The 22,404-nt window shown below is 33.9% G+C and overlaps 1 protein-coding gene across 8 annotated transcripts in view; it reads right to left on the bottom strand.

Moving 5' to 3' along the window:
• MIPOL1 (mirror-image polydactyly 1) overlaps positions 1 to 22,404 on the bottom strand; it is a 521,065-nt gene that overhangs the window by 319,504 nt on the left and 179,157 nt on the right. For 6 of the 8 annotated variants that reach the window (XM_037834851.1, XM_037834854.1, XM_037834848.1 and 3 more), the window contains 3 exons: positions 16,689 to 16,920; positions 14,932 to 15,067; positions 13,486 to 13,624 (listed from right to left, as the gene is read on the bottom strand). In XM_037834851.1, coding sequence (XP_037690779.1) covers positions 13,486 to 13,624; positions 14,932 to 15,067; positions 16,689 to 16,920 — 507 coding nt within the window. The remainder of the gene's footprint in view (positions 1 to 13,485; positions 13,625 to 14,931; positions 15,068 to 16,688; positions 16,921 to 22,404) is intronic. The other 2 variants (XM_037834849.1, XM_037834855.1) reach the window with 1 other exon arrangement.

Genomic DNA, 22,404 nt, shown 5'->3' with positions numbered 1-22,404 from the left:
TTTTATTCATACGATTCCATCCTAAGTGTAGAATCAAAGGCTCCTGGTATAATCACATAGTTATGCACCCAACACTACAGTCAATATGAGAACATTCTCATTTCTTTCAAAGAAAAAAATCCCATACCCTTTATATCCCCTTACTATTGATATTTAGCTGCGGCATACACTGTCTTTTTAAAAATTTCTTGAAAAATTGTAATTTCTCTTTCTTTGTATGAACTGGAAATTTTAACTTAGATGTTAAATGCTCCAGACCAGTAGAAAATTAATCAAACCTTCCTCCAAATAAAGTGATACTTCTATTTCAGCATCACACTACTGGATTCAATTTATTTTTCCAGAATTCCTTTTACAGACCATACTATTATGTTTTTCTAAATTTGGATTTGAATTTTCAGCATTGCACCCAATTATTTTATAAATATTTTTTTCTGATCAAAAAGCAATACAAATGTAATGAATTAATACAATGTAAAAATTAAAAATTTGGAGAAGACAGCTATTAGTTTACATAGTTTGGTAACTTTTTGTGGATATTTAAAATTTACAATAATGAGAAGTTTGTGTTATTCCTTTGGATACAAACAATTAGCAGACACGAAGACCACCCCAATTACCAGGTGAATTTAAGAGTATGTGTGACAAATGTTTTTGTCAAGTCCTCTTACTTGAGGCCTAGTCATTGTTTATCTTGAGAACATGTATGTAATGGGTTCTATCTGCTTGGCTATATTAAAAGGTTACATTTCTTTCTTTTTTTGCAATCTCTTTAGCAGATTTGCCTTTGCATCATATTCTGGTTTAATTTTTTTAGCAATAAAAAAATTGTTTTCTTTCTTAAAAAAATTCACACAGTATGTTCTCATATTTGCAGAATTCTTCATAAAACATAAAATATTACATGAAATTTTATGCAACTAAGATGCTCCTAATTTTAGATTTTTTTTTGCCATATGAATAACCCTGTAATGATCATCCACGTACACAAATCTTGATGTGCATACATAGGGAATTACTTCAGAAAATTCCTAGAAGTATGATTACAAGATTAAAAGTCAGCTTTTTAAACAATTATTATGATGTCAAACTTTGTTCTGTAACGCTGCTATAAATTTACCCTCACTGACACTATAAAACTTATCAAAAATTAAGAAATTATACAAAATATAAGCTTGATTCAAAACTATGAAACAGGAACTCTCTCTACAACTCTCAATATATATTCAATAAAGAGAAGTCTAAAACCATATTAAGAACACTTTAAAAAATCGCTCTATATTGACATTCAAACTTTTAACATAGTTGATATTAGAGCTACAATTTTTAATACGAAATAGACACTAATCTCTGATATATTAAAATCAGTATCAAATATTTTATGTACTTTTGAAATACAATCTTAAAAGGATATGATTTATTTATGGCACAGAAAACTTACATTAAATTTAATTGCTACCAATATGAAAATATTGTGAAGTAAAACTTCTACCTGAACTTTTTCCGTGACGTTTCCTCTCTAGAATCATTAATCAAACACTGGAAAAACAATTAAAATCATTTCTGCCCTATTTTACATTTGTATTTATGCTTTAAATATAATTACATTACATGCTCTCAAATAATTGATACATCATGCTAAATTTCATAGTAAACCATATCTAAAAAAATAGTTTCTAACTGTTGATTATTTTGATGCATAATGGTTTCTCTGACTTTTCAGGTTTTGTTTTGTTTTTCCAGGAGGAAAAAAATGTAATAAACATTTTCCTTTGGAGGAAGGAAACAAAATTGGCCATACTCTACCCTCAGGCATTATCTCACCTACACTTCACCTAATTAATACTGATTCATATCCATGGGATTCTATAGCCAGATTGGTAATATAATCAATTCTACCTATCAATATTACTACCTGCTGTATTTCCCAGAGACGGGCCTTTTTATTTTTATCTGAAATTGCTAGTCATATTCTTGAATGCTTTTTTCCTTCCAAATTAACACATATTTAATATATATAAATTATATTTATATAAAAACATATTATATACTACATATAATCATTAAATGTAATTTAAGACATTCAGGGGTTAAAGTAAAGGTTATCACATTTTATTAATGCCCATTACATACACAGAAAAGTGGCATTACAATATATATTATTTCTTAAAGGCAAGTATTATATTATTTTCTATTCTTCCAGTATATAAACTAACTGACTCTGGCTCATGATTACAGAATGTAAGATGGTACACAGTAATGAAGAATCTTTTTATAAGAGAACAATATAAACATTTCCTACTATACAACATCTTTGATTTTTTCCATGTTTATTCATTTAGGTGTCTTAATATATATGTTCTAATGGTAAAATACATGTCTAGTCTTTTAATACTTAAATATTTTAACCTGAATAGATAAACTAAAGTTGTAAGTTTCAGGGCATCTATGTACTGATCAGTTGGACAATCACAATTAAATCCCTCTCCTCCCCATCCAAAACAAATAAACATAATCTGTAATCATAAGGGCTTGACAATATTTTATCTGCAAAATATTAGTCTAAATTTGGATGTACGGAAAAGAATCTATGTTTAAAGAGAAAAAGCAGATTAAATGCTTGTACTATCAGTACAAGTGAAGCAAACTAATCATGTAAACACTGAATTATGTTAAAATGGCTGGATGGATAGATAGATAATAGGTAAGCAGGTAGGGAGGTAGGGAGAGACTGAGTGATTGATTTATAAATATAATACTTAGGAACTAAGGAGTTCTTTTGGCTAAAACCCAATATTGGCCTTATTTCAGTTTAATTGGAAGAGGATCTCAAATTCATCTTCTCCATGAGATATCAGGAACATGGATTTCTCTTTGTACCAAAGGTTAATAAGAAATGTGTCTGCAAAAGTCAAACAGCATTAAATACCAAAAACTGATTATTATTCTACAGGAGTTGTTCTGTCATTCATAATCTCTCCATGTTCCAACCTTCCACAGCTAATCTTTAATGGATGACATGCAAGAAAGGAAAATAACATCTAAAGCAGAGACAATAATGTGAGTTTTTAAGAAATAGATGAGTATGGCTTTTAAAGAAACATCAATATTTTAAATATCACAAAAGTAACATAAGAAAAACCATTTAAATAAATACACTTTCTTGTGAAATGTAAACATCATCTTATACTGAAAATGCAATAGAAAAATAAAAATTACAGAGAGTTACCATTTACATTAGAGAATTTTCACTGAGACTGTTTAAGAAAAATGAAAGGTTTAAGTGAACAAGTTCTTTTTAAAAGTTACAACCATATCACTAATGTAAGAGTAAATTAATGGATACAGATTGGACCATCCAATATTATTTCTTATTTTTACAGTCAATTTAATTAAAACAAAATGATATACTACACATAAATGTTAGTGGTTTAATAACTTTATTTAAGTGAGAAGAGATACCTATGACAAAGAGACAATGTTTTGCTGCACATCTCTCAAATATCCCACAATATTTAAAGGTCATACATGCTAAAAATTATCAAATATTATCCACAAGTATAATTTCATGAGTCAAAACACAGCAAAAAGTCCCAAACAGCTATGTTGAGATAAAAAAATCTCCCCAATGTTAATACAATCAGCTGGACAATTAAAGCTTTTCCTAAGACTAAATAAAACCTGCATATGCTTTTTTCCTTCATTTTCTTTTTTATATATATTTTTAAAAATAATTTTCTTGTCTTCATACTTTTAAAAAATTAAATTTGAAAACCAAGGGGAAAAAACAACCATTAAGGACCAAATAACTTTTTAAAATATTTTGTAAGCTATTTTAAAAAAGATATAGTGGTCAATTCTTTGTGGAAAAAAAACAATATGAATAACTAAGCAAGTATTATGAACACACTGAATATGTCCTCCTTTAGATCAAGAGGTCTGAGAAAATAAGATGTTAATCATCATTAACATTTTACCATCATAATTACCATGTATTGAGTGTCCTCTTTGGGTTAAGCACTTCATCTCACTTAAATGGTACAGCAATCTACAATGCAGGTTTTAAACAAGGCTTAGTGAGGCTGTCATTTGCACATGACAAGTAATGAACACAGTAGAAGAAAGGTTTGAATCCCAAGTTTAACTTCTAACCACTACCTAGTACAATGGTTATTAAGATTAAGAAGTAACTGCAGTCAAACACTTGAAATATCACTGTCTTAATCACTGAGGTATATTCAGTGTCCAACCCAGTGCCTGGTACCTAACAGACACTCAAAAAATAGCACTTATTTGATTTTTACAGAAGTTAGCATAATTCCTATAAAACATTAAGTGATTAAAAACCAGTATTGATGCTGATGATGATGAGGACAAAGATGGTGATGTAAGAAAAGGTGGGGAAGGTAAAAGGGCCAACCACCCTGAGATTTTACCATAATGGAGGACACAGCTGAGTTTCAAATTCTCTGAAGATCACATTAGAATGACAGTAGTCACTGTTCCGGTTTGGTAATGTGGCCGTTCTGCAAAACACTAGAAATGGACTGGCTTTTATAAAAGGGGTTTATCTGGTTACAAAGTTACAGTCTTAAGGCCATCCACTGTCCAGGGTAAGGCATCAACAATAGGGTACCTTCATTGGAGAAGGGCCACTGGCTTCTGGAAAACCTCTGTTAGCTGGGAAGGCTTGTGGCTGGCATCCACTTGCTCCCAGGTTGCGTTTTAAAATGACGCTCTCAAAAACATTGCTCTTGGAGAGTTTGTCCTTTCTTAGCTGCAGCTTGTCTTCAAAATGTCACTCTCAGTTGCTCTCTGATCCTTCTGTCTGTGAACTCCTTTCTATGACTCCAGTGATCCAATTAACACCCCCCCTGAATGGGCAGAGTAACACCTCCATGGAAATTATCCAATCAAACGGTTCACTCACAGTTGATTAAGTCACATCTCCATGGAAATTCAAAGGATTCCAATCTAATCAACACTAATACATCTGCCCCCACAAGACTGCATCAAAAATAATGGCATTTTGGGGGACATAATACATCCAAACTGGCACAGTCATATTATGTGGAAAGCAAAGGGAACAGGCTTGAAGATTTAATATAGATACTCAATGGATTAAAGACCAAACTTTGTATCCAATTTCCCATTTCAGGTTCACATTTTAGCAAAATGTATCAGTCCTAATAAATGTTACATATCTCAACAGCAATTTTCCTCATCAATGAATCTTTTATTTCCAAAATTTTTTTCGTATTTCAGTTTATTCTCTTTTTAAAATCTAATAATGACTCACTAAATTTTAAGTAACTTGCCCAAATGCACACTGTCAGTATTAAGAGTCAAAGCTGTGATGTAAACCAGAGGCAATCTCACTCCAATGGCTTTTGGTCTTTCCATTGTTTCAAATTGGTTCTCAGAGTAATGCATGTCTTTTGTTTTATGTAGTTTTGACTATAACAGATTCTTAGTCTTATAAATTATACAATAAGCTGGGAAGACAAGATGGACTAGTCTATTCATAATGCACATTACAATAATGCACAAAAATATATAAAAATAAATAAGGGAGAAATATGAAAAATAAGAAAAATGGCATTGGTAAATTGGTAAAACTTGGTCATAGCCATCATACAAATTTCATGAAACTTTGGTTTACATAGTCTTTATGTCTGAAACCTAGTCCAGGAATTCTTCCAAAATTAGAGAACATGTAATTTTAAAAAACAATACCATACCTTTTAAAAGTAATGTTGACTCTTCCTAATTCCAAATCTAATCCATGCTTATTATAGAAATCATGAAAAATGCAGAAAATTGTTAAGACATTAATACCTCCACTTAAAGACCACTAAATTTTGCTTATTATATATATATACACATGTATATATCTTTCTAAACAAAATTACATCATAAATACAGTTTTTCAACCTACTTTTTTCACTTAATATTGAATCATGAAGTTTTTTTATATTATCAAATATTCTTCATAAGTGGTTTTAAATTATTGCACAATGTCTCACAGTATAAATGTACCAAATAATTCCTTCTTATTAGATTCATCTAACTAGCATAACTAATACTGAGATGCATATCCTTGTATAAAAATCTTTGGTTACTACTTCCTTAGAGTACCTCTTATTTTAATTAATATTTTATTTTTTAAATTCTATAGACATACATATTTGTATCCTGTTTGCTATTTCCAGATGTTTTTACAAATATTTCTCTTAATATGGGGTAGTCAGATTTTTCAAACATTTACATTTGGCTTAAGTACTTGATAACACATATTCAAGTGCATGCCTTTACAGGATACCTCAGCAAAAACAATTTTTATTCTTGATATAAAAATAAGCAGAGTAGAAACAAACAATTATGCTTATGTGGTTATTTGTTCTTTCACATGACACTGAATAGAACATTACATTACTACATGCAATTACAGTCCTACAATGTTCCTCTTTCTTTTAAGGTACTGACATAGCTGTTGTTATTGCTTTGCTTTTTAACTGCAATTGGCATTGATCAGGTAGAAGATAAGTCTATTTAAGAACGTATTTGAATGGATCGGATATCATCAACATGGCAACATAAACAGCTACTGAAAACTCTCCAAAGATTCAACAAAAAAAGGACAATTCTGAATTGTTTGAAACACTGGAGGAGGATATAGACTGGAGAAGGACTCTGCAGGTGCTGAATTGAAGAAAGAGAAGAAATACCAGGTAGGAATCTCCTGTCCCAGACCAGCAGGTCCTCTTCTCTCCCCACCACTTGGTCTCTGTGGGAAAGGCAAAGAATCAGCAGATGGGACCCCTCCCACGAGGAAAACAAATTTAATAATCTCTCACAGCAGTGAGTCATACCCCCACTGTTTGAAGACCCAGGGGACACGGAAAGATATTTCAAGGCCCAGGTCAGTGACAGACAAAGAGATGAAGAAAATGTAGACAGAGATGGCAGTTCCAGCTATGGGTCTGCAAAACCTTCCCCCACCCATGAAGGAAGCAGCAGCCAGCAGCCATTTCCTTGCCTTGCAGAAAGCTGGAGTACTGGGTCAGCTGGGGGAGTACTCTGCCACAGGTATAGCAGCACATCAAGCCAGATTTTGGCCAGTAAACTGAGGGCATAGGAATCCCACAGTTTCAGCTCACCTGTGTAGACGCAACCTGTACTCAGAGGCAAAGCAGCTTCTGTGGACAATTAAGTTATCGAACAACGTCATGTGCTGCGCAGTCCGGAAAGTGCAAGGGAATAGAAACACTTTCAAAAGATGCTCATACCATTTATTAGGACCACAGGAGCTCGTCTACACGCCCTGCATAGAAACCCAGCCCTGTTTTGGCTGAGAAATATGGACAGCCCAACTATTAAAGCTGGGTTCTAAAACAAACCCAGATCTTGCTGCCTGGTGGAAAACAGAGGACCACTGGAAGCCAGCAGATCTATATTACCACACACAGTGAACATGCTGGAGTGCCCAGTGCCTACCTCCCATCCATGTGGCAGGTCACGATGGGTACCTGATTTGGGGAGAAAACTCAGGGTAGAGCCAATGTGACAACTGGCCACCAAGAGAAACAAAGAAATATAGAGATCAAAGAAAACCAACCAAAAAACCCCAAGGCAAAAGAGAGAAAACAACCTCCAGAGTAAACTAATCAAGAAAATCAGTTGCCTAGACAACAAAAAATCATGAGCCACACCAGGAAACACAAAAATATGGCCTAGTCAAAGGAACAAACCAACACCTCAACTGAGATTCAAGAGATGAAACAACTATTAAAGATACTCAAACAAATCTTCTAAATCAAATCAAGAAGTTAAAAGAAAATGTGACAAAAGAGATGAAGGATATAAAGAAGATACTGGGTGACCATAAGGAAGAATTTGCAGGCTTGAAAAATATAAATGGCAGAACTTACAGGAATGAAAGGCATAATAGAAAAGATCAGAAACACAATGGAGACATACAACAGCAGACTTGGAGAGGCAGAAAGAAGGATTACTGAACTAGAGGACAGATCATCTAAAATCTTACAAACAAAAGAACAGCTAGGGAAAAGAATGAAAAAATACGAGCAAGGGCTCAGGGAACTGAAGGACAACATGAAATGCACAAATATATGTGTTATAGATGTCCCAGAAGGAGAAGAGAAAGGAAAAGGGGCAGAAAGAATAATAGAGGAAATAATCAATGAAAATTTCCCAACTCTTATGAAAGACATAAAATTACAGGTCCAAGAAGCATAGCTTAACCCAAACAGAACTGATCCAAATACACCAACTCCAAGACATTTACTAATCCAATTTTCATGTCAAAGACAAAGAGAGAATTCTGAAAGCAGCAAGAGAAAAGCAATCCATCATATACAAGGGAAGCTCAATAAGACTAAGTGTGGATCTCTCAGCAGAAACCATGGAGGTGAGAAGGCAGTGGGGTGATATATTCAAGATACTGACAGGGAGAAAGTGCCAACCAAGAATCCTATATCCAGCAAATCTGTCCTTCACAAATGAGGGAGAGTTTAAAATATTTACAGATAAACAGACACTGAGAGAGTTTGTGAACAGGAGACTCCATTACAAGAAATTCTAAAGGGAGTGCTACAGACAAATAGGAAAAGACAGGAGAGAGAGGTTTGGAGAAGAGTGTAGAAATGAAGAGACCAGAAGATAGAAGGTAAAGATCAGGCATTGTATGCTGTAGGAGCACAGAATATTCAACAGGATTGATTGTACAGATCCAGAAATGGATAGCACAATGCTGGGTGATGGTAGCACAATACTGTAAGCATACTGAACAAAGATTACTGTGAGCACAGTTGAAAGAGGAAGTTCAGTGGCATGCAGAGCACCAGAAGAAAAGAGAGAATAAAGAATGATACAGTGTAACTCAGTGAAACCTAGAGTGGTCAACGACTGTGATTAAATGTACAAATACAAGAATTTTTTACATGAGGGAGAACAAATGAATGTCAACTTTGCAAGGTATTGAAAATGGGACAGTACTGGGGAAAAAATACAATCAATGCAAACTAGAGTCTACAGTTAACAGTAACATTTTAATATGCTCCCATTAATTTTAACAAGAGCAGTGTACCAAAGCTAAATGTCTACAGGAGGTGGATTTGGGGAGTTTTGTGGGATTTTTGGCATTGGTGGTGTTATCTCACCTTTCCATTGTATTTTATTTTAATTTTATTTTTGTTTTTTTTTAGTTGTCTTTTTTTTTTTCATTTTCTTTTTTTTCTTTTCTCACCTCTTCCTCTTTCTTTATGGAAGAAATGGATATGTCCTCATATGGATAGTGGTGGTGAAAGCATAATTATGTGATTATAAAGGGAACCATTCATTGTTTATGTAGGAGGGAATATACAGTGTGTGAATAAAATTGTCTAAAAAATAAACAGAGGGATACAACTACTAGAGAAAATATGGAGAGGGATGTACCTAATCACCATCAGTGGGGAAGTAGAATGGTGCAGCCCATCTGGAGGACAGTGTGGTGGTTCCAAAGGAGGCTAGGCATAGGGCTGCCATATGGTCCTGCAACTTTGTTAATGGGCATGTACTTGAAGGAACTAGAAAGAAGGACATGAATGGACATTTGCACAGTGGGGTTTATGGTGGCAGTATTCACGATTTGTGGTGGACAAAGGTGGCCTAAGGGGGGAAAATGTGGAAGTGTTGAACTTCCCCACCTGAGGAATTATTGATATTCTCTCAAGCATTTGAGACTACCAATTTGGAGGGCCAAGCCCTTAATCTTGGGGCTTGCCCTTATGGGGTTTGTTACTGCAAAGGAGAGGCTGAGCCTATTTGTGATTGTGCCCAGGAGTCACCCCCAGAGAGCCTATTTTGTTGCTCAGATGTGCACTCTCTGAGTGTAAGCTCATTGCCCTCCTATGTGGGACACGACTCCCAGAGGTGTAAGGCTCCCTGGCAACGTGGGACATGACTCTCAGGGATGACCTTGGCTCTGGCATCTTGGGATTGAGAGAGCCTTCTTGGACCAAGAGGGGCAAGAGAAATAAAACAAAGTTTCAGTGGCTGAGGGACTTCAAAGGAGTTGAGAGGTCATTCTGGAGGTTAATCTTATGCATTATATAGATATTCCTTTTTTTTTTTTTTTAAGTTCAGTTTTATTGAAATATATTCACATACCATACAATCATCCATGGTATACAACCGTTTACAGTATGATCATATAGTTATGCATTCATCACCACAATCTATTTCTGAACATTTTCCTTACATCAGAAAGAATCAGAATAAGAATAAAAAATAAAAGTGAAAAAAGAACACCCAAACCATCCCCCCCCATCCCACCCTATTTGTCATTTAGTTTTTATCCTCATTTTTCTACTCATCCATCCATACACTAGATAAAGGGGGTGTGATATACAAGGTTTTCACAATCACACTGTCACCCCTTGTAATCTACATTATTATATAATCATCTTCAGGAGTCCAGACTGCTGGGTTGGAGTTTTGTAGATTCAGGTATTTACTTCTAGCTATTCCAATACATTAAAACCTAAGAGGTGTTTAGATATTCCTTTTTAGTTCTTAGTGTATTGGAATGGTTAGAAGGAAATACCTGAAACTGCTGAATTGTATCCTTGATTCTTGAAGATCATTGTATAACTAAATGGCTTACACTGTGTGATCGTGTGATCGTGAAAACCTTGTGGCTCCCACTACCTTTTACCAGTGTACAGACAGAGGAGTGGGAAAATGAGGACAAAAAGTAAATGAATAGTGAGGAGGGATGGGGTATATGGGATGTTTTGGGTGTTCTTTTTACTTTTATTCTCATTCTTATTCTTTTTTTGTGTGGTAATGAAAATGTTTAAAAACTGATTGTGCTGATGAATGAACAACTATACAATCGTCCTGTGAACAACTGATTGTACACCATGGATGACTGTATGGTTTGTGGATATATCTCAACAAAATTGAATTTAAAAAAAAAGTCACAGAGTGGTCAGTGATTCTGTCCAAGGGTCAAGAAATAAATAATTCTTCAAGCAGGACTGAGTGGTGTACCAGTCAGGGTACTCCAGAGAACAGGAACAAATAAATATGTGTGTATATGTGTGTATATGTCTGTGTGTCACATAAAAAAATTTATTTTAAGCAATTAGCCCACATGCCTGGCAAGTTCGAAATTCACAGGGCAGTTTGGAAGGCTGGAAACTCAAGCAAGAATGGGGTTGAGGAATTAGAAAGAAAGAAGAGAATGGGGAGATGATGTTTAAGGTGTACAGAATTTCTAATAAGGCTGATTGTAAATGCTGGAAGTGCATAGAGGTGTTGGTAGCACAATACTTAAAGTGTAATTAACAGTGCTGAATTATGGGTGTGATTGTGGTTGAAAGGGGAAGTCAGGCACTGTATAACATGTGGATGATGACTGTGTTTAATTATACAAATATAAGAAACATCTTACATTAACTAGAACAAATAAACAAGGGTTTGATAATATGGTGATATATGGATAAAAATACAACTAATGCAAACTATGGACTATAGTTAACAGTTACATTGTAATATTCTTTCATTAAGTATAACAAAGGTACTATACCAATGCTAAGTGTCAATAATAGGGGGGCGTGGGGAAATGGGTATGGGATTTTTGCTGCTGTTTTTTGCTTTTCTGTTTGTTTTCAGAGCACTGAGAATGTTCTCAAATTGACTGGTGGTGAATGCACAACTCTGTGATTATACTGAGAGCCACTGATTATACACTTTGGATGGATGGTATAGTATGTGAATAAAACTGTTTTTTAAAAAAAGAACATATTTGAGAAAATACAAAAAGTTTCAGTCAATCCTGCAAAAGTCAGTTACTGAATTTCTTGTAGTTTCAAAGCAATGGATTTCTTAAGCAATTCAGCATATTTTTTATTTTGACATAGTACAATAACTCTCTCTAATATTACAAATAAAACATCTTAAATCCCTTTTTTAATAAGATAGAACTGAAATATTAAAAAGTAAAGATACATTTTGAAAATGCATACATCTTAAAAATTGGGGGAAATTTTACTTTATGTCATGTTTGTAACGAAGTGGACGGACATACCTCATTTAATTATATTGCTTTGTTCCAGGGAAATCGTATAGCACTATTATTTTCATCAATTTATGAAGCTATAACTATTTGAAGTGCATACTTAGCTATTTTATATAAAACTTTGAGGAAAAATATTATTACTTAATGAGTTTCCCCCTCCAAGAACTAGGTGGTCTATGCAAACACATTAGTTCCTGATTTTCAGTAGGTCAAATTTTATTAAATTCTGTAAGAGACACTCCAAATTAAATTATTATTCCAACACATAAAATACTTCTTTTAATACCACCCTAGCAATCAATATATCCTGTCTATAAAAATTCAAGAAACTTCCAAATTGTTCTAAATTTATATTTAAATTACTCGTTTTCAACATATTGTTAATTTCCTTTAAAATATTTTATTCTACTATTTCCCCACTAAAAGAAATATGAACTTCATGGTAGTTTAATACTATCAGAAAAGCAACCAGCCAGTGGCTCAGCTGGAGTATTTATTTACGATTATCTTAGTTATATTTTCAGTGTTATGTTTAGTTCTATTTTCTATAGTAATATTTTGAAGGCTAGACTGCTTAATCAGATCTCTGACCGAGACTATCAGAATTCTTTCATATGTGAAATCAGTTTAAGTGGATTAAGGTATGATTATAATCTCAGACTAATCACAAAATACAGTTGTTTCTTAAAATTATTCAAATTGATATAAAAATGCTGTGATCTCTAAAATGCTTCAGAATCCTAATAGCTATTATTCTGTGAAATTTCTCTAACACACTAAAAACAGTGTAATGGAGATCACAGACTACTGAAAGTGATATGATCACATCTGTAATATATCTCAGATATGTTAAAATAATTTCTCCTCGCCAAGGCCTGTGAGTAAAGATAGATTCCAATATGCATTTAAGACAGTCATTTATAATTTTAAACTTTGGCAATCTAACATTTTAATCTTCTCAGGAAGAACATTATCTCTGTCATCTTATACACCATCAGATGAAAACTTACTAACTGCACACAACAGATTTTTGAATTAAATGCAGGTTTCCACTGGCAATGAATATATGACTATCTCCATACAAAGGAGAAGTATTTCCTCTCAACTAGCTAAAACAATCAGTGGTATTTGAACTGCTGGTTGAAAGGTAGAGGCACTGGTAATCATTATTTCCCCTTGTTTGTTCAGGCCCTTCCAACAAAACAAACAACCTTTTTGTGATTGGATTGACATGGTGTTAACAATGCATTTAATGCCCAAATCAGTATGAATACAGGTAAAGCTCTCACTAATACCAGTACCAGGATGTTAAAGCCACCTATTTTCTAAGCAGCCAAAAAAAAAAAGACAGCTCTCCCCTCCTTTAGCAAATAAACCAAGTCACATCATATAATAACCTTGTGTATGATTCTTAAGATCATCTACTACACCTGCTGTCTTTTCAGCAATTTTAGCTTCTGTTGCTTTCTCTTGGAGTTCCAGCTCAAGCTTTAGTTTTCTCTGTTCTTTATCTTCTTCAGTCAATTTTTCTTGAAGCTGAAACACATGGAAAAAAAATTTTTTTTCGAACAACCTTCCTGCACAAAGATAATGAAACCCAAAGTAAAACTTTGTTTTTTTCCTAAGCCCTTATATAATATCACATTTCAGTGCCTGAATACATAACTCAACAACAAAAAAGTATTTAAAGGTTCTAAGGTATTTCATAAAAATTACCTGTATTGATACAGAAATTGCAAAAATATTTTAATATAGATTTAATTTACACGTGTGTGGGCGTGGGTGTATAAACATAGGCAAATGAAGTTAAGAGGAACATTATTAAAAATAACTACCACAGAAAGCAATTATCCATTCTTTTGTCTTAAAAGATTTAGAAGAGGCTATCCTAATAAAATAATGAACAGCACAGGTTTAGAAATTCATTTAGTATTTCCAATCTTTTGAAACAATTTTAATTAAGATAATAATCTTAGTATCTGATACAAATCTCTCTTTAAGAATGCTATCCATCATATTCCATTTAAATTTACACTGGCACCTGGCTCATAATAAGCATGTAATAAACGCTAAATGAAAGAAAAATATCTCATACTCTCATACAGAATCTCTCCAAATGTTTTCTTAATTCCTCCCTAAGCTTTTGTCATTTGGTTGCTTTCCTTCAGAAAGATCAACATGCCTAATATCATGCTTCAGTTTGATTAGGTCAAACAACCAGAATATTAAAATCACAGAGTATGTAAAGGTTTTAAAAAAAGGCACAGAATATGAACATTAAAGGTAGTTATGCTAAAAGACTGTAAATAGAAAAAGAGTCAGAAAAGAAAAAAAAAAACGACATTGGATCAGAAAAATGAAATTTATAACAGAACACAAGGTAAAGGACAATATTGTCAATGGTTGCCACTTTAAATTTTAATTACACATATTACTGAGATGAAACATAGGGTACAGATACTAATTTTTTTAATGTTAATAAAGTAACACAAAACTAATGCATATTTCTCATTCTCCTCATTCTCCATAATCCTGAAGAAACAACAATAAAACTTGAATGTATCTTTTTTTTTAAGGTACCTACCCAAGATACCATAGATTTATGAAGAAGGGAGTGATACTGCAAACCAGCAAGGCAGGAAAGAAAAAAAAAAGACTGCTATTTTCTATAGTTAAATCCTTCAATTCAACCATACCCTGATGGACCAATTCGCAACGACACAAAGCTACTGTTAAAAATATTAAAGTGCACAATAAAACTGGATTATGATGGACAACAAAGCACTTAGTAGGTCAACAGCCACAACCATACTGTGCAAATTATCAGACGTCCTATATAGTACCTTTTTATTGTTTGTTCTGAGAATGTCCAATTCTTTTAGAAGAAATGCTACTATCTTCTCGTTATTTAAGTCCGAAGTAACTTGACAAGGAATCATGAATTCATAATGCAAATCATTATTTCTATGTTCCATAATGCTGTAATAAAAAAAACTATTAAATAATATACAAATATGATTTTTACTATACAGGATCTAACAATTATGTCCTTCAAATAGAGGAGACAAATTTAATTTTAACAATAATACATAAAGTTGCCTAATTTTACATTTCTCTTGTTACGCCCTATAAGCAAATAATATGGATGAAAAAGAATAAATCTATCAATTTCTCAGAAATGTGCTAATCTATCAACTGAGAAAGCTACATCTGTGGAAAGCATGTGGTGATGTCTATAGAGAGAGTCATGGTTCTATATACTAAACAAAGAGTTCAGATTTCAGGGGTTGTGGATATTAATTCAATTTCTGCTTCTGGTCAGGACTCTAGATAGATTTCTTACTTTTCTGAAACTGGAAACAAAAATCAGATAATTTTTTTTTTTTCAGTTTGGTTGACAGAATACCATATTTTCATTATTAAATTCAAAACATATTAAAAACCAAAACATATTTCTGTAACATCTAAGGGTAAATTAAAATGAAAATATTTTTTTTAATATTTTATATGATATTTGATGATATTTGAGAAGAGTATCAGCTTGTTAGCAGGTAGTTTAAGGGAAGGAAAGGGAGCAGAGATGTGTTGTTCTGTGAAGGCATTACATTAAATTTGTAAGTATAGGTAAATCTCAGAGTCACCAAGAATAAATTAAGCAGTGAGGTCTGGGAAAGTCAGTGCAGCCCTACCTACCATGCATATCTTCTGTTGCAATTATAGTAGATCTCTCATACCCTGGCTTTAGACCTATCTCTACTATTTATTTTTCCCATCTGGTTACAAAATATTCATCCCACATTCATTCATCCCTTCCCTTACCATTCTAAATGTACTCTAACATGCAGCTCAGTAGGAGCAACATTACTGACTCCAACTGCTAAGAAGTAGGAACATATTAATATATCTACTTCAACATTTTTATATTAAACTAATTAAAACCAAATGACTAATCAATTTTTAAGTAAACAGAAATAGTTGTTTCTATGTGAAACTCAGTTAAACAGTATTTTATAAATTTGATTTTTGGCTGGACCAAATTAATTGGTCACTGAAAATTTTTAATCTAACAGTGTCTCCATTGCACATGACTAATTATCAAAGTACTTTAATTCCATAGGTAAAAGTCACAGATGTCATGAATTCAAATCCCATCATGGGGGTAAAGTGAATGGGGTAAAAGCTGCAGAATGCAAAATAGAGGAAGACAAATGGGAGAGTACAAGTTTCCTCTAAAAGTATTCAAAATCATTTAAAATAAAAACTATATTAACCAAAACACATCTTTGGGCTTAATCTATCCAAGGGCTGCCAGTTTTTAAACTTGGATGAATAATACCACATTTATAACAATTTAGTAATTTCAACAGAAGCAAATAAAACCTCATGGCCTTCATTCAAACTCACCTTCTGCTTTCTCACTCAGCTATCTAGACTCATTATTAGCAAAATAATGGAAACAACAGAAAACTCTGGCAGATTTCCCAAATTCTAAGTTAATGAAATGTCAAATTTAGCCCACACAGAAAAAGGAAAAGAAAAGAAAAAAAAGAAAAAGTTCTCCCGATTCTTACATTCTAAAGCTAAGGCTGCTAGTACTCACTTGGGCTTTTCAGTAGTGCAATAAGCTGTCTCATCATTTGGATAAGGACTGATGACCTGAGAATTCCTTGATCTCTGCCCTGGCAGTTCTGCATCCTCATATGTGGCTTTATTAACTAATTCACTGGATATCTGATGCATGCTACCAGCAGAATTCACAGTCAGTAGCTCATGCGGTTGCATACTTCTATTTTTCCCTGCAGTCTCTGGTTCAAGATCACTATGGGTTGTATCTGTATAAAAAAATATATATGTGAAACACCATAGCTACATAATAAACCATTCAATCAAATCAATATTTTTGTGAAAGTAAATGCTCTCATAGCTTTAAACACATACTTAACTTTGCGACTACTGTAACCAAATAAGCATGCACTGTTGTGGTTTTTGCCATTAATATTCCAATTCCACAGTCATTAGACGTTTAGCACAGTGATTCACAACGTTGGCTGCTTGCTGGAAAAACCTAGTGAGTTTTAAAAATCCTAATGTACAGACCACATCCTACATTAATTAAATCAAAATCGGTGGGAGCCGGACCCAGTCACTATTTTGAAGCTCCCCACATAATTCCAGTGTATAACTAAGATTGGGAACCATTCATTTAGAGGTATTTTTTTTCTAGATTACTTCTCTTTTCTAGATTTCTCAGAAAAATAAAATAAGTTAAAAATGTGCATGAGACTCTGGTACCAGACTGCCTAGGTTAGAATTCCGTCTTTGCCAAGCTGCCTAACCTTTGGCAAATTACTTAACCTATCTACCCTGCAGTTTCTCATTTGTAAATAGCAACATAATAGCACTTACCTCATTGAGGTGTTGTTGACACATCAATAAATGTTAGCTATTATTTTTGTAATCAACACCATCATATTATGATACATTAGAGGGAGAATTATTTCTATACTCCATTTTATCAAACATTTATTACACAGAGAATCTATTTCAAAATCCTGGCTATCTCATAAAAATTATTTTTAACTATAACTAGCAAATAGTAACTATTTCAAAGGAATAGAGTATATTTAATACTATGGTGAAGTTTGGGGGAGAAAATCTCTCACACACACACAAAACAAACGCAATGGTAAATCATCAACAGGCACAAATACTGACTTTTTTTTTTTTTTTGCAGATTTTAATGAGATATACTCACTTATAATATATTCCCTCCAAAGTATACAATCAATATCTCACAGTATCATCACTTAGTCATGCAATCATCATGACACTCAATTTTAGAACATTTTCACTGCTCCAAAAAGAAAATTATCAGATAGACACACAAAAAACAAAACCCCAAAAAACCCCATATCCCTTCTCGCCCCCTATTACTGACCCCTAGTATTCGTGTGATACACTAGTTACTGTTGATGAAAGAATATTAAGGTATTACTGTTAACTATAGTCCACAGCTTGTAATATGTATTTTTCCCCAAATACCACTCTATTAACTCTTTGGTACCAGTGCCATACGTTTGTACTAGGTTCATGCAAGAACTTAGAAATACTGATTTTAATCACTGCTTTATTATTAACAAATAATTCTTGAGCTTAAAAAGTAGACGAACTTCACCTTCTTGTTGGTGATACTTTCTCCAACTTGCTAAACTTGATGCTTTTGAGGCAGAATAAAGAAAGCTGTTATAGAATAAAAGGAATGGAGCAGCACTTTTAAATAAGTTACCTCTCACAAAGTACTCATTCTTCAATAAGAAATTATTTTGATGGCATATAGGCTGAAATTAGGTAGTTATAAACACCAAGTACTCAATCTTATTGATGGCCGGAAGTGAAATCAGAAATCATTTGTTTTGGATACATAACTCTTGATTTCACTTTGTTTGAGGGAAGAGTTGGAAGAGAAAATGTGCTCTCATAATTGCATACTATGAGATATATATGAACTTTCAACATTATACTCTGCTTGAATTAAATTTTAACAATTATTGGGACAGAAATCTTGTATCTGAAGATTATTTGTTGGTTTCAGACATTTCACTCACTTGGTTTGCTTAGATGTTCACCATGCTAGTTTTCTGGAATAGGCTGGTTATCAGTACAACAGGACACCCAAAATCTGAATGAGGGAATTTTATAAATTGACACTAAGTAATACCTCTTATCATTAATAGACCTTGCTTTCTAACACTGAAGTGTAACTTTATAAGTAATCTGAATGAAAGAAAATTATAGTTAGTGAAAGTAATATAAAAAAAAATGTCCCTATAAACATACTGAAAAGTAACTATTAGGGCCCATCCTTTTCTCTAATTTATGAAATACAAAGATTCTTCAAAAGAAGAAAGGATGAGCCATGGAGCACTGCCAGCTATAAAAGCTCCCAAGCCCCCATAACACCACACCAACTGCTTCTGTCTCTGAAGTCTGGACTCTGACCTGCTTCTGAGACTACATGTGCATTATGTACCACTTGGCCCTTGTCTTTAACTCTTGTTCTAGTTTGCTAATGCTGCTGGAATGCAAAACACCAGAAATGGATTGGCTTTTATAAATGGGGGTTTATTTGGTTATCCAGTTACAGTCTTAAGGCCATAAAGTGTCCAAGGTAACACATCAGCGATCAGGTAACTTCACTGGAGGATGGCCAATGGTGTTTGGAAAACCTCTGTTAGCTGGGAAGGCACGTGGCTGGCATCTGCTCCAAAGTTCTGGTTTCAAAATAGCTTTCTCCCAGGATGTTCCTCTCTAGGCTGTAGTTCCTCAAAAGTGTCACTCTCAGTTGCTCTTGGAGCAAAAGTCCTCTCTGGAGCAAAAGTCCGCTTTCAAAGGCCATCTTCAAACTGTCTCTCATCTGCAGCTACTCTGTCAGCTCCTGTGCATTCTTCAAAGTGTCCCTCTTGGCTGTAGCTCCCCTTCAAAATGTCACTCTCAGCTGCACTAAGTTCCTTCTGTTTGCAGGTCATTTATATGGCTCCAGTGATTAAATTTAGACCCACCCTGAATGGATGGGGTAACACCTCCTTGGAAATTATCCAGTCAGAGTCATCACCCACAGCTGGGTGGGGTGCAACTCCATGGAAACCCTCAAAGAATCACAATCTAATTAAGACTGATATGTCTGCCCACACAAGATTACATTAAAAAAAACATGGCTTTTTCTGGGGGACATAATATATACAAACCTGTATACTTCTGTATTTCTGCATCAGTTTAGCATCATTCTCCTTTCAATTTTTTATTCCTAACCTCCTGTGTTTACTTTACCCCATCCCTAATATCTACACTTGCTATTTGTTTACTATAAAGGTTTTATAGCTCTCTTTCTTACTTCAGTTTTAACCTGAGATCAAATTTTGTTAACTTTTGAACTCCTGGTAAATCTGCCACTTCACCTACATACGACTCTGCTATCTTCTCCAAAATCCTAGAGCAGATGTAGGAACTTCCCAGTAAGAGACCTCTCTGCTGATTCCTCCTGAATCTGAGTAATTATAATACAGTGAAGTATTACTAAAATAAACCCATTGAGTTCTGACACACTTCTAAATTCACCATGTTTAATATTTTCAAGAACCTCATAGTCTGTGTGATTTGGCTCTGATTATTTCTGGATATTTTTAAGTTTGCTCTGTAGTACGAGCTTCTAGATTCCTAATTAAAACTATTCATAAGACATTTGGAGCTTGCTCTGCAGATCAGATTATCTGTATTCTTCTACTGAGAATTAATTTTACTCTAAACAAGGCTAATATATGAAAATTTCCTACCTGCCTGCCTTAAATGCTAATCTTTATCGGAATTAAACTATTTGGCAGATATGATTTCTGCAAATTACTGTTTAAATCCTCTGAATGCCCTCAATGTGCTTTCCACTCTGCCACTGCATTGTCCTATATCAGAATTCAATCATTTGTAAGAAAGTTTGACCCCTGTAATTAAATATTTTATTTTAATAATCCTTCATGGAGAACCTAGAGTGTGATGCACTCTGTGATAGGCAGTGGGGAAACAAAGATGAGTAAGAAACAGACTCCCCCTCAAGGACTCCATAGTACAGCGTGGACGGCAAATGGGTCTGATTTGAAATTAATGTAATAAGGACTATACTATGGCTATAGAGACCAAATACATAATATGCTAGGCTGGATGCAAAACTGGAAGATTCTGGAAGGACTTCACAAAGGCATTTCTCCCCAGAAAAGGACAACTAGGAATATGCAAAGTAATGAATTGCCAAATGGTTCTTCTAGTTAGGTGATGTAAAGAAAATGCTGACAAACTGTAAGAACAAGAAGAGAATAGGAAGAACAGGAATAGGTACAGAGGAGAAGGAAAAGATTCAGGAAGAATAAAGAGACATTTCTGGTACTGAAATAACAATATGTTAGAGTCAGGGAGAGAAAATTTCTAAAATGAGCAACAGGTAAAGTCAAAGTCCAAGATGTGGTCATCTGGGAATGGGTTGATGAAACAGATTGATGGAGAAGGAAAAAATCAAGGAATTAGGGTGCTGAAAAATTTATCCTTCAAGACACTGAAATCATTCAGAAAAATGGCAGGAAACAGAGAAAATAAGAGCCAAATGAAAAAGACATCAATGACTAAAGGAGACAGAGATAATGAAGCTGACAAGAACTGATGGCAGATAATAGAGTGATTTCTTCTTAACTTTTTATTTTGAAATAATTTCAGTCTTACAAAGACGTTGCAAAAATAAAACAAAGAATTCCTGTATATCCTTCACCCAGATTCTCTAAATGTTAACATTTTATCAACATGCTTTATTAGTTATTCTCTCTATACCTATCCATCCACTCGCTCAACTATCCATCTACCCATCCATCCATGCATCCACTCACCCACTTACCTATCTCCCTCTCTCCCTCCCTCCCTCCCTCCTTAGCTAGCTCATCTATCTAACTGCAGCCAAGGAGAAAGATCTTTATGAAGTGATACGGGATGAAGGTACTAAAAGCATTACTTGAATTGTTTGTATTGTCCCATCACTTGAAAAAACTGCACATAGAAATATAAACATATAAGCCAATAAAATGCCCAAAAAGTTATTAGTTTGTGTAGTACACTAGTCAATTAAAAAAACAAACAACAAAAAAATACGATCAATGTTAAACAGAAAGATATTCATTTTTGATTCAAATTCTTACCTCTAGGCAGATGAAAGCTTAAAACCATTCTATTCATTTCCCTCCTCCCTTCAATATGGTTTGAAATGGAAACTCAACTCTTCTTAGTAATCTGCTTCAGGGTTTATACAATGTTCTAGTAAATGGCAAACCAAATTCTCTCAATACTATTTAAATTCATTTCTCCATGTGGACTTACAGAATAAATTATCAGTCTCTTCTTTATCATTCATAAGTCTAAGAAGTCTAACCTTTTCACAAAGTTAAACAAGAAATTGTTTATGATGATTATCAAAGCCCTTTATTTACTATATTTGCTCTTCTGTGGACACTTTCATTTGGACATAAAAATTTAACCACTTCAAACCAAAAATATGATTTTCCAAATTTTGCTATTACAATCTAATGCTATCATGCTATCACTGCCATGTAAACTTATCCTGCGACCATTTGAAAATGACAATGTAGAAGGCTTACTACCAGGTATTCTTCTAAAATGCTATCTACCACTACTACTAGAGACAGTTTGCCTCTAGGCAAACCAGGTGGACTTAGTAAAATAATTTTTAGAATCTTAATACATGTTCCTAGGCCAGCTGCATTATATGT

Source organism: Choloepus didactylus, chromosome 4 (assembly GCF_015220235.1).
Source record: "Choloepus didactylus isolate mChoDid1 chromosome 4, mChoDid1.pri, whole genome shotgun sequence".
NCBI classification, from domain to species: Eukaryota; Metazoa; Chordata; class Mammalia; order Pilosa; family Megalonychidae; genus Choloepus; species Choloepus didactylus.
Note: the sequence above shows the minus strand (reverse complement) of the source record. Positions and strands in the feature narration are given on the sequence as shown.